The sequence below is a fragment of the Prorops nasuta genome, unplaced genomic scaffold, assembly GCF_024137725.1.
Source record: "Prorops nasuta isolate Cenicafe-Biocafe unplaced genomic scaffold, Cenicafe_Pnas_1.2 PNAS00009, whole genome shotgun sequence".
NCBI lineage: Eukaryota > Metazoa > Arthropoda > Insecta > Hymenoptera > Bethylidae > Prorops > Prorops nasuta.
This window is the reverse complement of record NW_027116806.1, coordinates 3,106,090-3,123,354: the sequence shown is the minus strand read 5'-3', so window position 1 is coordinate 3,123,354 and position 17,265 is coordinate 3,106,090. Positions and strand designations below refer to the sequence as shown.

At 30.4% G+C, this 17,265-nt stretch overlaps 5 protein-coding genes across 12 annotated transcripts; 4 read left to right on the top strand and 1 right to left on the bottom strand.

The window, feature by feature from the left end:
- Positions 1-741: 741 nt before the first annotated feature.
- Positions 742-1,953, top strand: LOC136776167 (putative nuclease HARBI1). Its single transcript, XM_066731544.1, has 3 exons — positions 742-1,028; positions 1,101-1,247; positions 1,392-1,953. Exons 1-3 carry the CDS (start codon positions 742-744, stop codon positions 1,951-1,953), a joined length of 996 nt encoding a protein of 331 aa, XP_066587641.1.
- A 2,432-nt stretch (positions 1,954-4,385) lies between these two features.
- LOC136776272 (uncharacterized) lies at positions 4,386-9,885 on the top strand. Of its 7 annotated transcripts, XM_066731686.1 has the most exons (11): positions 4,437-4,518; positions 7,062-7,159; positions 7,237-7,280; positions 7,356-7,442; positions 7,563-7,640; positions 7,985-8,201; positions 8,288-8,404; positions 8,477-8,554; positions 8,648-8,812; positions 8,896-9,392; positions 9,467-9,885. In XM_066731686.1, the coding sequence occupies exons 3-9, from the start codon at positions 7,245-7,247 to the stop codon at positions 8,722-8,724; spliced, it is 690 nt and encodes a 229-aa protein (XP_066587783.1). In that variant the 5' UTR covers positions 4,437-4,518; positions 7,062-7,159; positions 7,237-7,244; the 3' UTR covers positions 8,725-8,812; positions 8,896-9,392; positions 9,467-9,885. The 7 variants fall into 7 exon arrangements, with proteins under 7 accessions (XP_066587778.1, XP_066587776.1, XP_066587783.1 ...); XM_066731681.1 differs by having other exon boundaries at positions 4,386-4,523; positions 7,062-7,280; XM_066731679.1 differs by having other exon boundaries at positions 4,413-4,463; positions 7,062-7,280.
- Positions 9,886-10,739: 854 nt separating this feature from the next.
- LOC136776166 (uncharacterized) lies at positions 10,740-12,436 on the top strand. Its single transcript, XM_066731543.1, has 2 exons — positions 10,740-11,101; positions 11,172-12,436. The coding sequence occupies exons 1-2, from the start codon at positions 10,882-10,884 to the stop codon at positions 12,434-12,436; spliced, it is 1,485 nt and encodes a 494-aa protein (XP_066587640.1). The 5' UTR covers positions 10,740-10,881.
- Positions 12,437-13,988: 1,552 nt separating this feature from the next.
- On the top strand, positions 13,989-15,794 carry LOC136776377 (uncharacterized). 2 transcript variants are annotated; one of them, XM_066731848.1, is made up of 5 exons: positions 13,989-14,123; positions 14,197-14,586; positions 14,688-14,986; positions 15,117-15,310; positions 15,403-15,794. In XM_066731848.1, the coding sequence occupies exons 3-5, from the start codon at positions 14,710-14,712 to the stop codon at positions 15,739-15,741; spliced, it is 810 nt and encodes a 269-aa protein (XP_066587945.1). In that variant the 5' UTR covers positions 13,989-14,123; positions 14,197-14,586; positions 14,688-14,709; the 3' UTR covers positions 15,742-15,794. The 2 variants fall into 2 exon arrangements, with proteins under 2 accessions (XP_066587945.1, XP_066587944.1); XM_066731847.1 differs by having other exon boundaries at positions 15,391-15,794.
- Positions 15,795-16,073: 279 nt separating this feature from the next.
- LOC136776412 (putative nuclease HARBI1) lies at positions 16,074-17,058 on the bottom strand. The gene is made up of 2 exons (XM_066731923.1): positions 16,856-17,058; positions 16,074-16,777 (listed from the first exon to the last, which is right to left on the bottom strand). Exons 1-2 carry the CDS (start codon positions 16,989-16,991, stop codon positions 16,221-16,223), a joined length of 693 nt encoding a protein of 230 aa, XP_066588020.1. The 5' UTR covers positions 16,992-17,058; the 3' UTR covers positions 16,074-16,220.
- Positions 17,059-17,265: the final 207 nt, after the last annotated feature.

The window sequence follows — 17,265 nt, the reverse complement described above, 5'->3', positions numbered from 1 at the left end:
CCACACCTGAATAGGCCCTAATTACTCTACTTAAATCTGGATCCAGATTCACTCTCGCGAAAGCCTCCTCACTAGATCCGGATTAGTCTAGGGTGATCTAGTATTTTTTTTTCGTAAGCTGCGACACTGCGGTAAGTCTGATCCGAGATCTGGATCTAATCCCTGAAAATAAACGTCCTCTGTATCCGGGAGCAATTAAGTTAGAGAGTAAATAGGGAATATGGAAGAACTGTGAGAGCTGATTGCTATTCTATCCCCACTTCTAAAAGGAAAATAGGGGAGAATAATTTTTTTAACTATACACGATATTGGATTATTTTAAATTTTATTTCACTTACTTTATCAGGCCCTTAGATTTATATAAACAAACGTTTGAAATTTAATTCCAAAATAATGAAACCAACATTTGTCAATTTTGCTTCTTTCCCGCTTAAACTAGTCAGACGGAGCTCCCAATTAGTGCCAATATTTCTTATTTATCCTTACCCCTATTTTCCTTTTAGAAGTGGGGATAGAATAGCAATCAGCTATCACAGCTCTTCCATATTCCCTATTCACTCTCTAACTTGCTCCCGGACACAGAGGGTGCGTTCCAAGTCACGCATGGGGCGCTTTCAGCGCATTTATGTCGCACAGCGCTTTGAAATCGTTTCTTTTCATTACTGCACGCTCAGACCGCTCGAACTGCATAGCCGCATATAAGCTATTCGGAACGGTTTTGGTACGCAAAATAAATGAAAAATGACGTCCATTGAGGAGAGATGCTCCAGAAATAAAGATTTGAAAAAATTTATGTTCGCGACAATTACTTCCTTATCATTTTTTAAAAATTATGATAGTGATAGTTTGGAATCTAGTGATAGCGAGAATGAAGAGGATGAAGTACCTCTTATTGATTTACAAATTTTGTATCAAAGACTTATGATTAATTACTCGCGTGGAGAACCTGAGAAATTACCTATAATCAGTGATTACATCGAACGTGTAATTCCTAACTATAAAGACGTTGTGTTTAAACAACACTTTAGGTAAATTTCTAGTATATATACATTAATTTATAAACCAAATTTAATTTTGCTACGTTATAACTTGCAATTTAGGATGTATCCTGCTACCTTCGAGAAGATACTTTCTTTAATTGGAGCAGCCTTAAATGCTACATCATCCATTTGTGGAAAAAAACCTATTTCTGCTGAAAAGCAATTATATATTGCTTTATGGTTTATGGCTACTCCTGACTCATATAGGTATGTATGCGAATTGCACATAATAATTTCTGTACCAAAGATATGTGTTTTATTATTATAATAATAGAATAAACACACATGCGTAATGAATAATTCTTAAGTTAGTTTACAAGAAGCTATTATTTCTTTACTGAATAATTACAGGTCAGTTTGCATAAAATTTGGTGTTGGAAAGGCTACTGCTTTTAGAGCTGTTAGGAGGGTAACTTATGCATTACATTGCATCGCACCAAGATTTATACAGTGGCCTAACGGAGACAATTGTACTTATATTATGGAAAGTTTCAAGAAAACTAATGGTTTTCCAAATGTGATTGGTGCAATCGATGGCACGCACATAAAAATAAGAGCTCCGCCAACTGATGCAGCTTCCTATATGAACCGAAAAGGCTTCCATTCACTTAATGTCCAATTGGTATGTATTTCGCATGGCCTATTTACCCATTGCTATGCAGGTGAAGTAGGCTCACTACATGATGCTAGAGTATTTAGAAACTCTCCCGTTGCATCATTTCTTGAGAAGCCACATGTATATTTTTTGAATGACTCCCATATTATTGGAGACGCAGCTTATGCCAACCACAATCACTTATTAGTTCCATTCAGAGACAATGGCCATTTAACAGTTCGACAAAAAAATTATAATTTTTGTTTATCATCAACAAGGATGGCAGTCGAACGAGCAATAGGGCTGTTAAAAATATGATTCAGGATATTGTTAGATTGCCTACCACTAACAGATATTAGAAAAATTCCTGAGTTCATTATAGCATGCTGTGTGCTACACAACATCTGTATATTACAAAACGATGAGATGACGGTTGGTGTTACGTGTGAGGAGTCAATTGAAGCAGCACCTCAATATAATTATAATGTAGGCAATGAGAAGAGAAACAGGATAATGAGGGAATTACAAATAAAACTTGCAAATATATAGTTTTTCCAATATAGAAAATTTAACTCATCACTTTATTACAACAAATATAATTTGTGTCTATACCTTCGTTTTATATTTTTTAAAGAAATGGTTTAAATTTTGTATTAATTAAATATTCATATAATAAACAAGTTTCAGCCTTGATTCATCTTAGTTATTACATTATATATACTTATATATATAATAAGTTTAATATTAGGTACATGTGCTTATTAGGTAAATTATACTTTGTCTAAAAATTTTGTCATCATATCAATAAATGACTTTTGCATACTTATACCTTCATTATGTCTTTTTTCAGCTGCTTGCAGTCTTTCTTGATGCCTTCTTTCTCTATTTGCCTCTCTCTCTTGAATTTCATAATTTCTTTTTTTCTTGTCTTCCTCAGAATTTTGAAAATGTTCTTCTAGGATGTTCTCTATCCGCTTTCTTTTCTTTGGGATTACTTTGGGATCAGTGTTTAAATTGGATGCTTCTATTTTTCCCGGATTTGATGGACCATCACTTGTAGCAATCGAAAGTGGTTTAGTGGATGCTTTATCTCCAAATAAGGAATCCATAGTCTGCAAAAAACAGTAAGTATATAAACAACAGACTAATAAATAGTACATAAACTGTGTAATAATACATTTTATTAAAAACATACTGAAAACAATGACCACGAAGTCCTGTGGTTACCACTTTTCTTATTCATGTCAATTATTCTTTTGTATGTCCGTTTTAATCCTGACATTTTAGATGTACATTGCTGTGCTGTAACAGCATATGCTGGGTTCATATCTCTTATTTGATCAGCAATTTCTGACCAAATTTTATGGCTTCGTTTGCAACTGTTTGTAAATTCATGTTCTTTTTCCCTGTATAACTCAAGTAAAAGTAACACAGCATTGTCTGGCCATATAAATGCTGGTTTATTATCACTGTTATCATCTTGGATACTTGTTCCTGGTGTTGGATCAGGTTCATCACAATTTTCTTCATCGTATTCACAATCAATTACAGATGTGGTGTTAGTACTGTCTCTTAAGGAATTCTTATGTTTCTTAACGAGGCTTAACAAAAATGCTGGGTCTGCAAATAATTATATACCTAGATAAATCTAACATTTAATATGATTAAAATAATAAATTAAATTAGTAATATTTAAATAGAATTTATAGTTCATATAAAGGTATAATATAATTCTTTTCACCTCGAACAGCTCTTTCTATATTTTCTTCACTTTCTAATAATATGATTGATTCATTAGTCTCTTCCAAAAGAACAGGAAATTCATATAATTCCACCATTTAGAAAAATAAAATAATCCTCAGAATCAGGTTGCAACATTCGATATTTACAGAACATTCAAAAATGGCGCGTTAAATTTATTTACGCAATGAAAGCTTCAACTGCTTCAAGTCTGATTTAGGGGCAGCTTATGCGATATCTGTACATTCGAAATAGTCAAAGAATTTATTCGGATAGTATAATCTAGGGAAATATAATCGCTAGCAAAGCGCTCTTTATGGACATATTGCTCAAATCGGAACGAATATGTATGCGCTCTGAGTGCTTTATGCGTGACTTGGAACGCACCCAGAATTACTAGACGGAGTGAATAGGGAATTCTAGGGAAAGCTCCGTCGGAGTGAAAAGAGTTTATTTCCGAACTCAACTAGTAGTGGTGGCTATCGATTGTTTTTGCTAATGAATTATAAGGTTTGTTCGTTTTATATAGTTACACTTTTTACACCTAAGTGTAAAAAGTGTTAGATATTAGGTCTGTTTTCGTTGCCTACACTTTTCACACTTTTTACAGAAAGTGTACACTTTTCTACACTTTACGCGTTTTCTTTTCTGGAAGTGACATGCGATATGCTGTTCTTCTTACTATGTACAATGACCGCCACTAATGGCCTGCAAGATTTTTTTGATGCGTTTAGGAACCATACTTCCCCATGGATTTTTCCCCGCCTGGACTGAGTGACTGGAAAGAGTATATGATGTGTATGATAGGCTATCCTTGTTTAAATGCCTTAAAGAGAAAGAGAGAGCCTTATACCGCGTTCAACCTGGTTTCTCCAGGCCTTCGTTTCTTATTTTCCTATCTCGGACGTCGCCATTGCTCTTCTCTCTCTAACTCATAGATTTCTATCTGCGTCTTTGTCTAAAATAATTCTACGCCACTGGGTGATTTTTTGGTGAGTCTATACCACTGGACCTATCTGGGAGTCTTGTGAGAGTGTGAAAAGTGCAGAAATGTCAGTTTGGCAGCGCGGATTTTTAATCAAACGAGTGTTAGTATAAATTGTTAAAGAGTTTTAATTTGTTGGAAAATGTTAACCAGTTATAGTGAAGTTATAAAATTTTTAATGACTTTTCTGGATTATCGAAAAAAACAGGTATACAAATTTTTTATACTTCTAAAAACTTACATTAAGTATTAAGGATATATATTCAGTTAATTCTTGTCAAAATTAACTTAATATATAAATGTATGAAACAAATAGATTCATGAATTTAAATAAGAAATACATAATAAAAAATATTATTATAATTTTTTAAATAATATGCAGATCCTAGTGTATTTATTATCATGTATAGTTAATTGGTAAAATTACTGCTAATTATAATGTCTCTTTTTCCTAGGCGTAAAGGTTCTATGGAAGGTCCTACCAGGAGTAAAGTGCATACGTCATAATGATTTCAACCAGAGGAATTAAGCAACGCTAAGGAATGGAACACAGTTTCAGATCACGCAGCATGCTCTCCACATCTATAATAAGCCAACCTGTTTTCTTAGATAAGTAATATTACTGATAACCATATATAAAATGTATTCAAACATGATCCTTTGTGGTTTCCCTTATGTTTCGCAGGTCAAATGTTCTAATAAGGCTGATGAGCTGCATCCAATTGGTGAATAAAAATGAGGCCAGGCTATGTGTCAATTCTGCTGGTTCAAATTGGGAATCTCCATGCAGAAGCCAAATGGAAATATTAAAAAAAGATTTGTTATTCAGGTAATATTTAAAAATGATCTAAATGCATCAATATGGCTATTACTGGTAGTCATTTTTCAAACTTGTTTATATCTAAACTTATTTTCTTTGCTGTTTTAGGTCCAGTAAATATTAATAGATTTGGCTGTCAGTATTTGGTCTCAATAACTGTCCTGCATTACAAATGGAGACTAGTAAAGCTAATGAACTGCAACCAAGTGGTGAATAAAAATGAGGCCAGGCTATTTGTAATGCTGCTGCTTCGAATCTGGAATCTCCATGCAGAAACAAAATTGGAAAGATTAAGAAAAGATTTGTTATTCAGGTATTATTTAAAAATGATCTAAATGCATCAATATGGCTAATTTCATTTACAAATTTAAGAAAACTTATCCTCTTTATTTTACACTTTTCAATTTGAAATAAATGATTGATATTCCCTGAATGGATAGTCTCTTTTAATTAATATTATTTGTAAAAACAATTTATTAATATACACTAATAAACAACGATTATTTATAATAAATAAAATTGAAATAATCTTTATACAAGGCATTTTATTTTATTAAAATTACATATAGTTAATACCTTATAAAATAGCAATAATTTCATTTATCAATTAATAATATTTCAATAAACTAATACATTTTACCTTAATCTACAAAGCTTTACTTCCCGAACACAATAAATACATTCATTTACTATGATTATAATTATTTTGAGCATGGATGCAAATACATATGCAAAGTAGAATTACCCATAGGAAAGTAAAAATATAGATTTATCTGTGGGATTCATGACAAATGACGACGTTTAAACATAAAAAGGAGAAAAAGTAAGAAGCTAATTGAAATCGTCAGAAAAAGGTATATTGCTCTTGAATCCATTGGAATAAATCTTTTATAATTCACAATATAATATATAAACGTAATCTAAATAAAGAAAAGAAAAATATTTTGAAAGATTAATTCATTATCCTGTACCCTACTTTCTATATATAAGATTTTCTTTCATCTCCATTTATAATCTAGGACAGTTATTCAAAGCAAATACTGATAGCCAAATCTATTAATATTTACTGGACCTAAAACAGCAAAGAAAATAAGTTTAGATATAAACAAGTTTCAAAAATGACTACCAGTAATAGCCATATTGATGCATTTAGATCATTTTTAAATAATACCTGAATAACAAATCTTTTCTTAATCTTTCCAATTTCGTTTCTGCATGGAGATTCCAGATTCGAAGCAGCAGCATTACAAATAGCCTGGCCTCATTTTTATTCACCACTTGGTTGCAGTTCATCAGCTTTACTAGTCTCCATTTGTAATGCAGGACAGTTATTGAGATCAAATACTGACAGCCAAATCTATTAATATTTACTGGACCTAAACCAGCAAAGAAAATTAGTTTAGATATAAACAAATTTGAAAAATGACTACCAGTAATAGCCATTTTGATGCATTTAGATCATTGTTAAATAATACCTGAATAACAAATCTTTTTTTAATATTTCCATTTGGCTTCTGCATGGAGATTCCAAATTTGAAGCAGCAGAATTGACACATAGCCTGGCCTCATTTTTATTCACCAATTGGATGCAGCTCATCAGCCTTATTAGAACATTTGACCTGCGAAACATAAGGGAAACCACAAAGGATCATGTTTGAATACATTTTATATATGGTTATCAGTAATATTACTTATCTAAGAAAACAGGTTGGCTTATTATAGATGTGGAGAGCATGCTGCGTGATCTGAATCTGTGTTCCATTCCTTAGCGTTGCTTAATTCCTCTGGTTGAAATCAGTATGACTTATGCACTTTACTCCTGGTAGGACCTTCCATAGAACCTTATATGAGCTAAATTTTGATGACATTCTCCTGTGCTAGGTGCAATTAATAAAGGAACAGTTTTCGCACACATGAATCGCGGGAGTTTCAATGACTGAAAAGCAGATGAAATATGAAAAAAAGGAATTCTTAAAACTGTTAATACATAAGTGTGCATATATACAAATAGGATAATTAGTTAAAGAAACTTCTGAGCAATTTTAATTAATTTCAGACTTAAAAATGAGCCATTTAACAAATGTACTGAAAGAAAAACAAGTATGTAAATTAATTGTTACTTTTGCAGTTTTATTGAATTAATTTAGATGAATATGTATCATATTTGTTTCATAGAATATACATACTGATCCTCAAAGTCATTCGTTAAGGAGCAAGTCAAAACTCAATGTGGATTCGAATGCTAAAAGAACCAATACATGTGTATGTTATATTTTACAATTTAATCTTTCAAAAAACATGAAATATTTAGAAAAAGTTGTTAATAGTTTTATTTGTTAATTTTAAATGAGTATGAAAAGTATTTAATGTTTGCTTCAATAGATACAGCATATTCAAAGTCGATTAGCATCAACGAGTCAATACCAGTCAGATGCGAATTCAACTGCTAATGATGCTACAGTAAGGAATAACAAGACATACGTATATTTATAATACTTTTTAAGCAACATATCAATTTCATTAATCATTTTTAATATATTATTAATATCTAAACTGTTATTACTTATACAAATAATATTACTCATGCTTTGCTAATAGTGAATTTATAATAAAATTATAGATTTATAGTCAATGACACAGCTGAATTGTTTGCGTAATATACTTTTTATTGCAAGCATGGTTATAACAGTCTTGAATTTGATTAATATATCAGTAATTTTTAAGCTTAATAATAACACAAACAAAATTTTGTCCAGATATTCTAACCGTACAAGATTTAAAATAATCAGTTTTTTTTCTTGTAGGAAACTAATTTAAAAGCCTACGCAGTAGTTAAATTTGTACAAGATGACAGCAGTGAAGAGATTTCCACTGTACCATTAAAATGGACATTTTTTAAAAACAATATATCATATTGTACATGGCCATCAAAGTCAAAAGATTCTAAATTGCATATTAAAAGGTTATCTGATCCTCAAAATTCATGGAAAACTTATGCGTGTCAAATTATAAAAACATTTGGTTAGTTGATTTATATAATTTAACTTAAATTTTTAGGAGGAGGAACACTTTAAAATACCTAACTTTATTAAATTTAATTGTTGTAGTTGACTTTAAATCTGCTAGTAAATATGAGCATCAATTTGCGTCTCTCGAGGCTACGGATAATGAAAGTCAGCCAATGGGAAAGGGGCTAAGGAAAATCAAGCCTAAAATTTTTTCAGGTATTTATTTTATATAGTTCAATGACTTTAAGTGTATTTCATTTTATATTTGTTGTATTTTTCGTTTTTCAGATTTTGCGGATGAGAGCTCTAATAGTAGTGACAAAGATGAAAATGTTGAATTGTTTACTTTTAGTGATAATGATGCAGGTATAAAATCTTATTATGTGTTATCTTTAGTTACAGATATGTATTTTATACCATGCATGGACTTGATAGGAACATTATTTAATTTTTTTTCAGATAACAGTAATAATTTATGTCAAAATGATCTTATAAATGCTGAACCAATATCTAATACTGATTTTCAAGGGTCATAAATTGTAATTTTAAATTATAGAAAGGAACATGCAGTTATTACTTCACAAGACATTCCGATAAATCAAAATGAGCATACATGTTGCCAAGGTTAGTATTAATTTAATAAAATAGTATAACTTTTTATAATTGCAAAAAATATTCAATGAAAAATTACTATTTCTGTATTTCAGCATGTCAACAGGAATTAAGTATTTTATCTCGTCGAATTATGGAAATGAATTTTCAATTACAGCAAATGAATGCTAATATGGAGAATTCGCCAAGTGGACTTTGGGGAAATGATAATCTAAATAATTTATTTAATTCTATGCTTCCACTAAACAGTATTGAACAAATTAAAGAAGTAGAAAAGACTCTAGAAAATTCACAAGAAAGAAAGAAACTTGTAATTAATTTTTGATAGTCCTAACAAATTGAACTTATTAAAATATTTAATTGAAAGTTGGAATCTTATAAACATTAATATAATATAGAATAATTTGCTTCTTTTTCAACCAAATAATATAGCGACAAGTTTTAAGAACTATTGGTGGTAAAAATGTTTCTAATTTTACAAGACGGTGCCTTTCTAAACTTTTTACGGACGAAGTATCGGTAAATTGCTCTTGGACCGGAGCAAAGGGTAATTTTCGAATAGAAAATTTAAAACTGATAGCCGAATTAAAGGGTAAATAAAACATTTTTTAAATCTAATATTAATAACTTATCTCCAATATTTACATTAATTATTTGTATTTATAGAAATGGTTAAATTGATGTTTCCTAATGGGACAAATATCCAAATGGAAAATACGACGATGGACTTTTTTAGATATGCAAATCAAAGAGTTAAAAATAAGAACAAAAATAAAGAAGATTGATCTTACCACAATCTATGTGTATAAATAGTTGTGTATATTTACACCTAGGAAAAAGAGACATTAAAATTAGCAGTAATTTTACCAATTAACTATACATGATAATAAATACACTAGGATCTGCATTTTATTTAAAAAATTATAATAATATTTTTTATTATGTATTTCTTATTTAAATTCATGAATCTATTTGTTTCATACATTTATATATTAAGTTAATTTTGACAAGAATTAACTTAATATCTTTCCTTAATACGTAATGTAAGTTTTTAGAAGTATAAAAAATTTATTATACCTGTTTTTTTCGATAATCCAGAAAAGTCATTAAAAATTTTATAACTTCACTATAACTGGTTAACATTTTCCAACAAATTAAAACTCTTTAACAATTTATACTAACACTCGTTTGATTAAAAATCCGCGCTGCCAGACTGACATTTCTGCACTTTTCACACTCTCACAAGACTCACAGATAGGTCCAGTGGTATAGACTCACCAAAAAATCACCCAGTGGCGTAGAATTATTTTAGACAAAGACGCAGATAGAAATCTATGAGTTAGAGAGAGAAGAGCAATGGCGACGTCCGAGATAGGAAAATAAGAAACAAAGGCCTGGAGAAACCACGTTGAACGCGGTATAAGGCTCTCTCTTTCTCTTTAAGGCATTTAAACAAGGATAGCCTATCATACACATCCTATACTCTTTCCAGTCACTCAGTCCAGGCGGGGAAAAATCCATGGGGAAGTATGGTTCCTAGACGCATCAAAAAATCTTGCAGGCCATTAGTGGCGGTCATTTACACTTTAGTGTAGATTTTCTTACACTATCTACACCTAGTCTGGAGCAAGTGTACGAAGTGTAATCGTTGAGAAGAGAGGGAATTTCAAATACAAGGTCGTATATTTGAAGCAATTTGAAGTTTGAACACTTGACTACACTTGAGTCACTTGACTACACTTGAGTCACTTGACCGTTTTCGAAAGGGCATGATATACAGTGGGAAATTGAATCGTGTGTGCTTTTAACTATAGTGTAGTATATCATTTTCCATGTTAAATTACAGAGTGAAACTAGCCGAACCACACACGATTCAATTTCCCACTGTGTACATGAGGGTTATACATTACATATGAGTACATTAATAATCTGAAAAATGAGCATTTTGGTGGTTATTCGAAGGTCCAAGCAAAGCAGCTCCCATCTGGTAGCGGAATCTCGAAGTGCTTAAAGTTATAAGTAAACAATGTGTCATAATACTCATAACCTTTTATAAACATAATGAAAAATAATTGTTTAAAATGGAGTTTCAAATTAAAAGAAATAATAAAATATGGGAAACAAGGCAATGTGCTGTAAAAGGTTGTTTAACTGTTTTTGGTATTGGAATTCCCATGCATCGTTTTCCGAAGGACGAAAGTATTCTCTTAAAGTGGATTGAAGTTACAAAACTTAATTGCATATCACTTAGTACTATAATTTGTGGCTTACATTTTAAGCCTTCTGATTACATCAATCTTAGTAAGTGATAAATTATATTTATACAATGATTTTATCAATAGGTATTTAAAGAATATTATTTATTATACAGATGCTAAGAAGAGAATGTTAAAAAAAAACAGTATACCATCGTTGAATTTATTTCTTGACCAAGAAGATGAACTTATTTTTCTTGAGAATATATTAGAGGAAGAAACTGACAATGCCGAAGATCACTCTTGTATTGATTCTAAAGAAACGTGTAATAGTAACAGGGAACATGATATTGCTTGTGACATTGAAGAGTTAGAAAACCTGAATGAAGGATTTTTGGTTGATTCTGTCATTGAACAATTAAAAGCTAATGAAGTTATTGAAAGTACAAATGAATGCTTGAAAGTGAATAAAGAAATTCAAACAGAAACAAATTCAATGGATATTTCACGAAATATCTGTTTAGATCGAAGTGTTCAGACAGGAAAGTTTAGTCTTCTAAATTTATTAAAAACTGATGATGATTTGCAAGCTTTTGCAGGAATTTCTTTTTATACATTAGAATCATTAGCAAAAGCGATCCGTTTAATTTTAAAGAATGTAAATGATAAACATTTATGCTCATTAACTGAAAGAATAATTTTAACACTCTCCAAGTTGAAACTCTGTTTATCTTTCAAATGTCTTGCAATTTTATTTGGGATTAGTCAAAGCACAGTTAGTAATTATTTTGTAGAAACAATACAATTGCTGGCTAGTGTTTTAGAAGAAATTATATACTTTCCAAATAAAGAAGAAATCAAAGAAAACATTCCAGTATATTTTAAAAACTTTGAAGACACACGAATAGTGTTAGATTGTACGGAAATACCTGTGGATTCTAGTAAATGTCTTCAATGTCGTCTTAAAACTTATTCTCATTATAAAGGAAGACAAACTTTCAAGATACTTATTGGCACTTCACCATCTGGTCTTATTATATTTCATAGCAAATGCTATGGTGGACGAGCATCAGATAAAGCCATTTTTCTTCAAAGTAATATATTAGAGGAACTTACCCCTGGTGAAGATGCGATTATGGCGGATAGAGGGTTTTTGATTGAAAGAGAGTGCCAACAGTATAACGTCAAATTGTATCGACCACCTTTTACTAGCGGCCAAAATGAACAAATGTCAAAGGATGACAGTCTAAAGACAAGGGAGATAGCATCAGCAAGAGTGCACATCGAAAGAATAATGGAAAGGTTGAAAAACTTTAAAATTATGAAATCTATAGTATCATGGGAGCTAGCTAAGTATATGGATAAGATTGTAACTATTGTTTGTGGGCTTGTAAATTTGAGTAGACCTATCATAAGCAAGCAACATTATTATTCTTATTAAGCATTAATAATGCATTAAATTTTAAGTAAAAATAAATAATTAAAAATATTTGTTCCATAAAAATGAATTATTTATTTTCTTTGTTACATGCAGATTTTCTTGCGCTTAACCAAGGTAATACATGCTCAAAATAACATTTTGATATTGTAAAAATTAAATCTTTTATAAAGTTATCATTCCGAGGGACATTGACAGTTGCAATTGTGTTATGTAATGAATCAAACACTACAAAATGACATTTCTCCAAAGCCAACAAACATAATCCCATTTGCACCTGCCCATAATAGGGATGATGAGTCTTTAAAGTAGGTTTATTGTCCACAAATTGTATGAAAGGTAATGTTTTCAGTAAATTTTGTACATCAAGATTTTTGCCATTTTTGGGCGATTTAATTTCTAGTAAAATATTTTGATTACTAATTCCATCAGGGCTATATCCTAACCACGGTGATGTGTGTAAAATGACTAAGCCTAGCTCTTGAACTTTATATCCTGTTGACTTTTCATATACAACTTTGGCTTTATCTTCGCTTATTTTTCCTCGAAAAGTATCACTATTTCCTTTAAAAGAGGAACTAAAAGTGCTATTCATTTTTTTTATCCAATCATCTTTACTGTGCCATCGTTTCATGTAAGTATACAAACTATAACAAATTGAACCGGTTATCCTCCGACTTCTTTCTTCATACCACACATTCGAATTCTGCTTGACTGTTGTAAATAAAATATTCTTGGCTCGTTCAACCGTGATACTTACACACTTATTGTAAAATATTGCATCTTGTCGACTATTTATTGTTAGATTAAAATTATTCAAATATGTTTCCCAAATGTTATTACTAAGAAATTTACTTATCTCATTACAAATATTACTGTCCAGCTTGAAACCATACATTGTATTTAAATCACAAATGGTTATTGGTTTAGCTGGTGCCGTTTTATTTTTACCATTACTGTTATTTAAAGTTTTTGAAAATCTTTTTGAAAGTCGAGAAGCTGTAAAATTTTCATAAGTTATTCCTCTTGACAAACGGTAACATCTTGTATGCTGACTCAATTCAGATTCAATATCTGCCTCGCATAAGATCTTGAAAATTTCTTGTTTTATTTCTGCAGGTTTAGTAAACTTGGTTTCAGTTTGCGATCCATGGCAAAACTTATAAAGTGGTTCTGCAGCATAAGCATCGTTAACTTTTTGCTTTATTTGACCCCACTGTTGTCGTAAGTCTGTACATCCTAGCTCTTCAATCGTATCTTTAGTATGTCTAATTATATAAAAAAATACAATTAAACACATTAACATTTAATAATATTAATTATAGTGCTTACTTATTTAAAAGCAATAATACTCCAACACTGTGTTTACACCGGCCAGAATTACCAGCCTGGCAACTACAGTGAACTTTAATTATTTTTTTATTATCGACTATTTGTATTTCTACATTGATCTCGTGTGGGCAACTTGATATGAAAGACGTTTTTAAACAAAGAGCGAAATATTTATTGATTTTAGTATTTGAAGTATTATAAGCTCCACATAATAAAATGTGATTTGAATTTAAAATATTACACCCTTCTTCGAATGGCCTACTACCTCCGCCAACGTAATTCATTAATTCAAAAATTTCGACAATTGCACGAGACATTTTAATAACTAGTATAACCACATTTTACAACTAATAATAATGTAAACAATACTTAACTTCTTTGCAAGTTCAGACTTGCCGCCACGTATCACGTGACCTTTTTATAACTTTCAGGCGTGACTGCAGCACTCTCTGGTGGAACTTGGACCTCCGAATATCTTTTGGAGCAAAAAAAAATGGACGGTAGTCGGTAACAGGTATAAGGTGACGTTTGACTTGTATGTATGAATGTATGTACATACTACTGCATACATATATGTACTAAGGCCCGGTGTCACAAGCCTTGATTAACTTAAGTTGTTGATTAAGAAGTACTGACAATCACTACAAAATTAAAATAAGATACACCGAGACATCAGTTTAAGTTGTCGGTACTGAGGTGTGAATTGTTAGAGAGTGGTTGGAACGAAGGAATACTGTGGAATATTGGAATAGTTAGGAGAAGGAAAAAGTAAATTGCAACAATTTAAATATAAATTTAATATTGAATTGCATGATATAACGGTAAGCCTAGTTGTAAATATAAATTGAATTTTTTAAATAATAAATATATTATATATATTTGTATTAAATTTATTTATATCAAGAGTATTGTGTTTTCACAGATTGTGTTTTATATTATATATCATGGCTGTCTTTAAGAGACAAACAAATTTTAATAACGTTGAAAAATTAGCCTTAATAGATTTGGTGGATAAATATGCTAGCATAGTAGAAAATAAAAAAACTGATGAAGTTAAACCAATAGAAAAAGCAGAAACATGGAAGAAAATAGCAGCAGAATATAACAGCATCTCGAACTTAGAGAATAGAGATGAAAGAGCCATTAAAAATTTATGGACTAATTTAAAAGCAAACACAAAAAAGCATTTTGCAGAATTAAAAAGGCAAACAAATCTTACAGGTAACTACATATATATTATAAAAAATAATATGCATAACTAATTTATTTAAAGTGGACATTAAGTGGTGATTTTCTTAAATGGTTTGTTTCAAAGACCATTTAACATATTAAAATCAATTTAAAATTATAGGTGGTGGACGTTCAAATGTGAAACCAAATATCATATTTGAAAAAGTATTAAATATAATTGGGCATTCAAGTGTTTTCGGTTTAAACAATAGTTTTGATTCTGATGCAATAGAAGGTACAGGCACAGTGTGGAATATTATGAATGTACATAAAGATGAAAACGATGATCCAGATGATCCAAAAGAAATTTATCAGGTAAAATACTTGAACTTGTTTCTTTTGTATAATCGTTTTGATTACACATTCTCTATTAAGTATATTATTTTTATTAACAGTATCTTTTAAAGGACAATGAAATTAATGAATGGAAAGATTGGAATCCAAGAAAGTTATCACAGCCTATTAGTAATCCTTTAAAAATGATTGTTAAGGGAGATTCTATAACTGGTGTGAAAAAAAAGAATAACCACAAAATGCTGACCGAAACTCAAAACATATTATTGAATTCTAAAATTGAATTAACAAATTTGATGAAGGAGAATTTAATTCATAAACAAGCAATAGAAAAAAATGTCATAAAGGAGCAATTACGAAATGAAAAGTTAAAAGGAAGATTGTTAAAAGCAGAGCTAAAGAAATTAAATCAACAGGAGGAAGACTTCGCTTCAAGTGACTTATCAAACTGAAATCCCAATAAAAGTTTGAAAACAACAAAAGTTCAGAAATTTTAGATTTTATTAAGAAGTATATAAAGTTTATTAATATAGTATAGCGGGGTTATTACATAATTTTTGTTTTAATTTATATCAATGTGATATGTGCAATGTGATATATGATTTACATATGTATTGTAACCAGTTTATAGTACCAATGTGTTAATTACAAAATATTATTTAGCTATGTTTAAGATCATAGAGAAATAAAAGAAATATATTTTTGTTTTAATTAAAAAGTTTAATAAAATGAATTTAATTCTTACATCATACGTTAAAAACGTATTGTTTATCCTTAGCTTTACCATAACAGTTCAGTTCTAAAATTTTAAGGCGACGTATTTATCTAATTACAATATTTTTTATATTTATATATCCATTTAACTTTACAGTTATTATATTATTTACTAACGTCTAAAAGCAAACTCCTCGGATTTCCTTAAAGCAAAACATTAAATATTTTGAAAATAGTGATCTATTAAATATCTTCTTTCATCGTTATGCAGAAATTCATTTCCTTGTTCTTGTATTATGGCATTATATAAATTAGGATCAAAATCTTCAACATCTAATGTATGTCTTAATATATTATGTAAAACAGCTGTAGCTCCTATAACTGCAAGAGTTCTTTGCACTGTTTTAAAACGTGTTCCGATAGATAAAACAGGAAAACTTCTTTTCCAAGTTCCAAAACAACGCTCTACCATAGAACGAGTTCTAATTTGTGATTCATTGTATAAATTTTCAGCATGCGTTACAGGATTTTGCAAAGGTGTCATCAAGTACGGTAAGTTTGGGTAACCAGCATCTCCTAGCAATAGAGCGTTCCCAAATTGTCCAGCTTCAAATCGCGCTTTTATTGTAGAGTGATTAAATATAGTCGAATCGTGTGCTGATCCAGGCCAACGTGCTACAAAATCTATTATTTCTAATTTAGAGTTTGCAATGACCTGTACATTTATTGAAAAAATACTTTTCCTGTTTCGGTACAGTTCAGAATCATCCCCACCTGTTTCATTAACATTGGTTAATGATAGAAAATCTCAACTTTTTTTTTGGAACAAAATATTTGACAAATGCATCTTACCATATGATTCAATTTTTACATGTGTACAATCAATAGCGCCTATAACCCTTATAAATCCTGATTTTTGGAAATTTCCTTGCTGCATCCCCAAAATTTCATCATTATTTACGGGGAATTTTATAAATTCAGAATGCATATTTGCAATAAGTGGAGAAACTCTGTGTATTATTCTCTGAGCAGATTTTTTACTGAAGCCGCAAAAATCTGCACAAGTTACCATATAACATCCAGTAGCATAAAAGCGTAAGCAGGCAAGTAATTGATTAATGGGTAATATATTAGTTGATCTGCAATAAAATAGGGTATAAATAATCTTGCTTTAAAAAATTATGTGTAGCTTTATTTTGTAAGAAGAACATTTTAGTAAACATCTTTCAAATTGAGGTTGTTGGCTATAGATAATTTTATTA

Coding starts and splice junctions, on each gene's coding strand:
- LOC136776167 (XM_066731544.1), top strand. CDS start 742: ATGACGTCCATTGAGGAGAGATGCTCCAGAAATAAAGATTTGAAAAAA. Junction 1,029..1,100: donor GTGTTTAAACAACACTTTAG/GTAAATTTCTAG, acceptor CTTGCAATTTAG/GATGTATCCTGCTACCTTCG. Junction 1,248..1,391: donor GCTACTCCTGACTCATATAG/GTATGTATGCGA, acceptor GAATAATTACAG/GTCAGTTTGCATAAAATTTG.
- LOC136776272 (XM_066731681.1), top strand. CDS start 7,245: ATGAGCCATTTAACAAATGTACTGAAAGAAAAACAA. Junction 7,641..7,984: donor CAACTGCTAATGATGCTACA/GTAAGGAATAAC, acceptor TTTTTCTTGTAG/GAAACTAATTTAAAAGCCTA. Junction 8,202..8,287: donor TCAAATTATAAAAACATTTG/GTTAGTTGATTT, acceptor TAATTGTTGTAG/TTGACTTTAAATCTGCTAGT.
- LOC136776166 (XM_066731543.1), top strand. CDS start 10,882: ATGGAGTTTCAAATTAAAAGAAATAATAAAATATGGGAAACAAGGCAA. Junction 11,102..11,171: donor TTCTGATTACATCAATCTTA/GTAAGTGATAAA, acceptor TTTATTATACAG/ATGCTAAGAAGAGAATGTTA.
- LOC136776377 (XM_066731847.1), top strand. CDS start 14,710: ATGGCTGTCTTTAAGAGACAAACAAATTTTAATAACGTTGAAAAATTA. Junction 14,987..15,116: donor AAGGCAAACAAATCTTACAG/GTAACTACATAT, acceptor TTAAAATTATAG/GTGGTGGACGTTCAAATGTG. Junction 15,311..15,390: donor ATCCAAAAGAAATTTATCAG/GTAAAATACTTG, acceptor TTTTATTAACAG/TATCTTTTAAAGGACAATGA.
- LOC136776412 (XM_066731923.1), bottom strand. CDS start 16,991: ATGCATTCTGAATTTATAAAATTCCCCGTAAATAATGATGAAATTTTG. Junction 16,778..16,855: donor TGTAAAAATTGAATCATATG/GTAAGATGCATT, acceptor TTAATGAAACAG/GTGGGGATGATTCTGAACTG.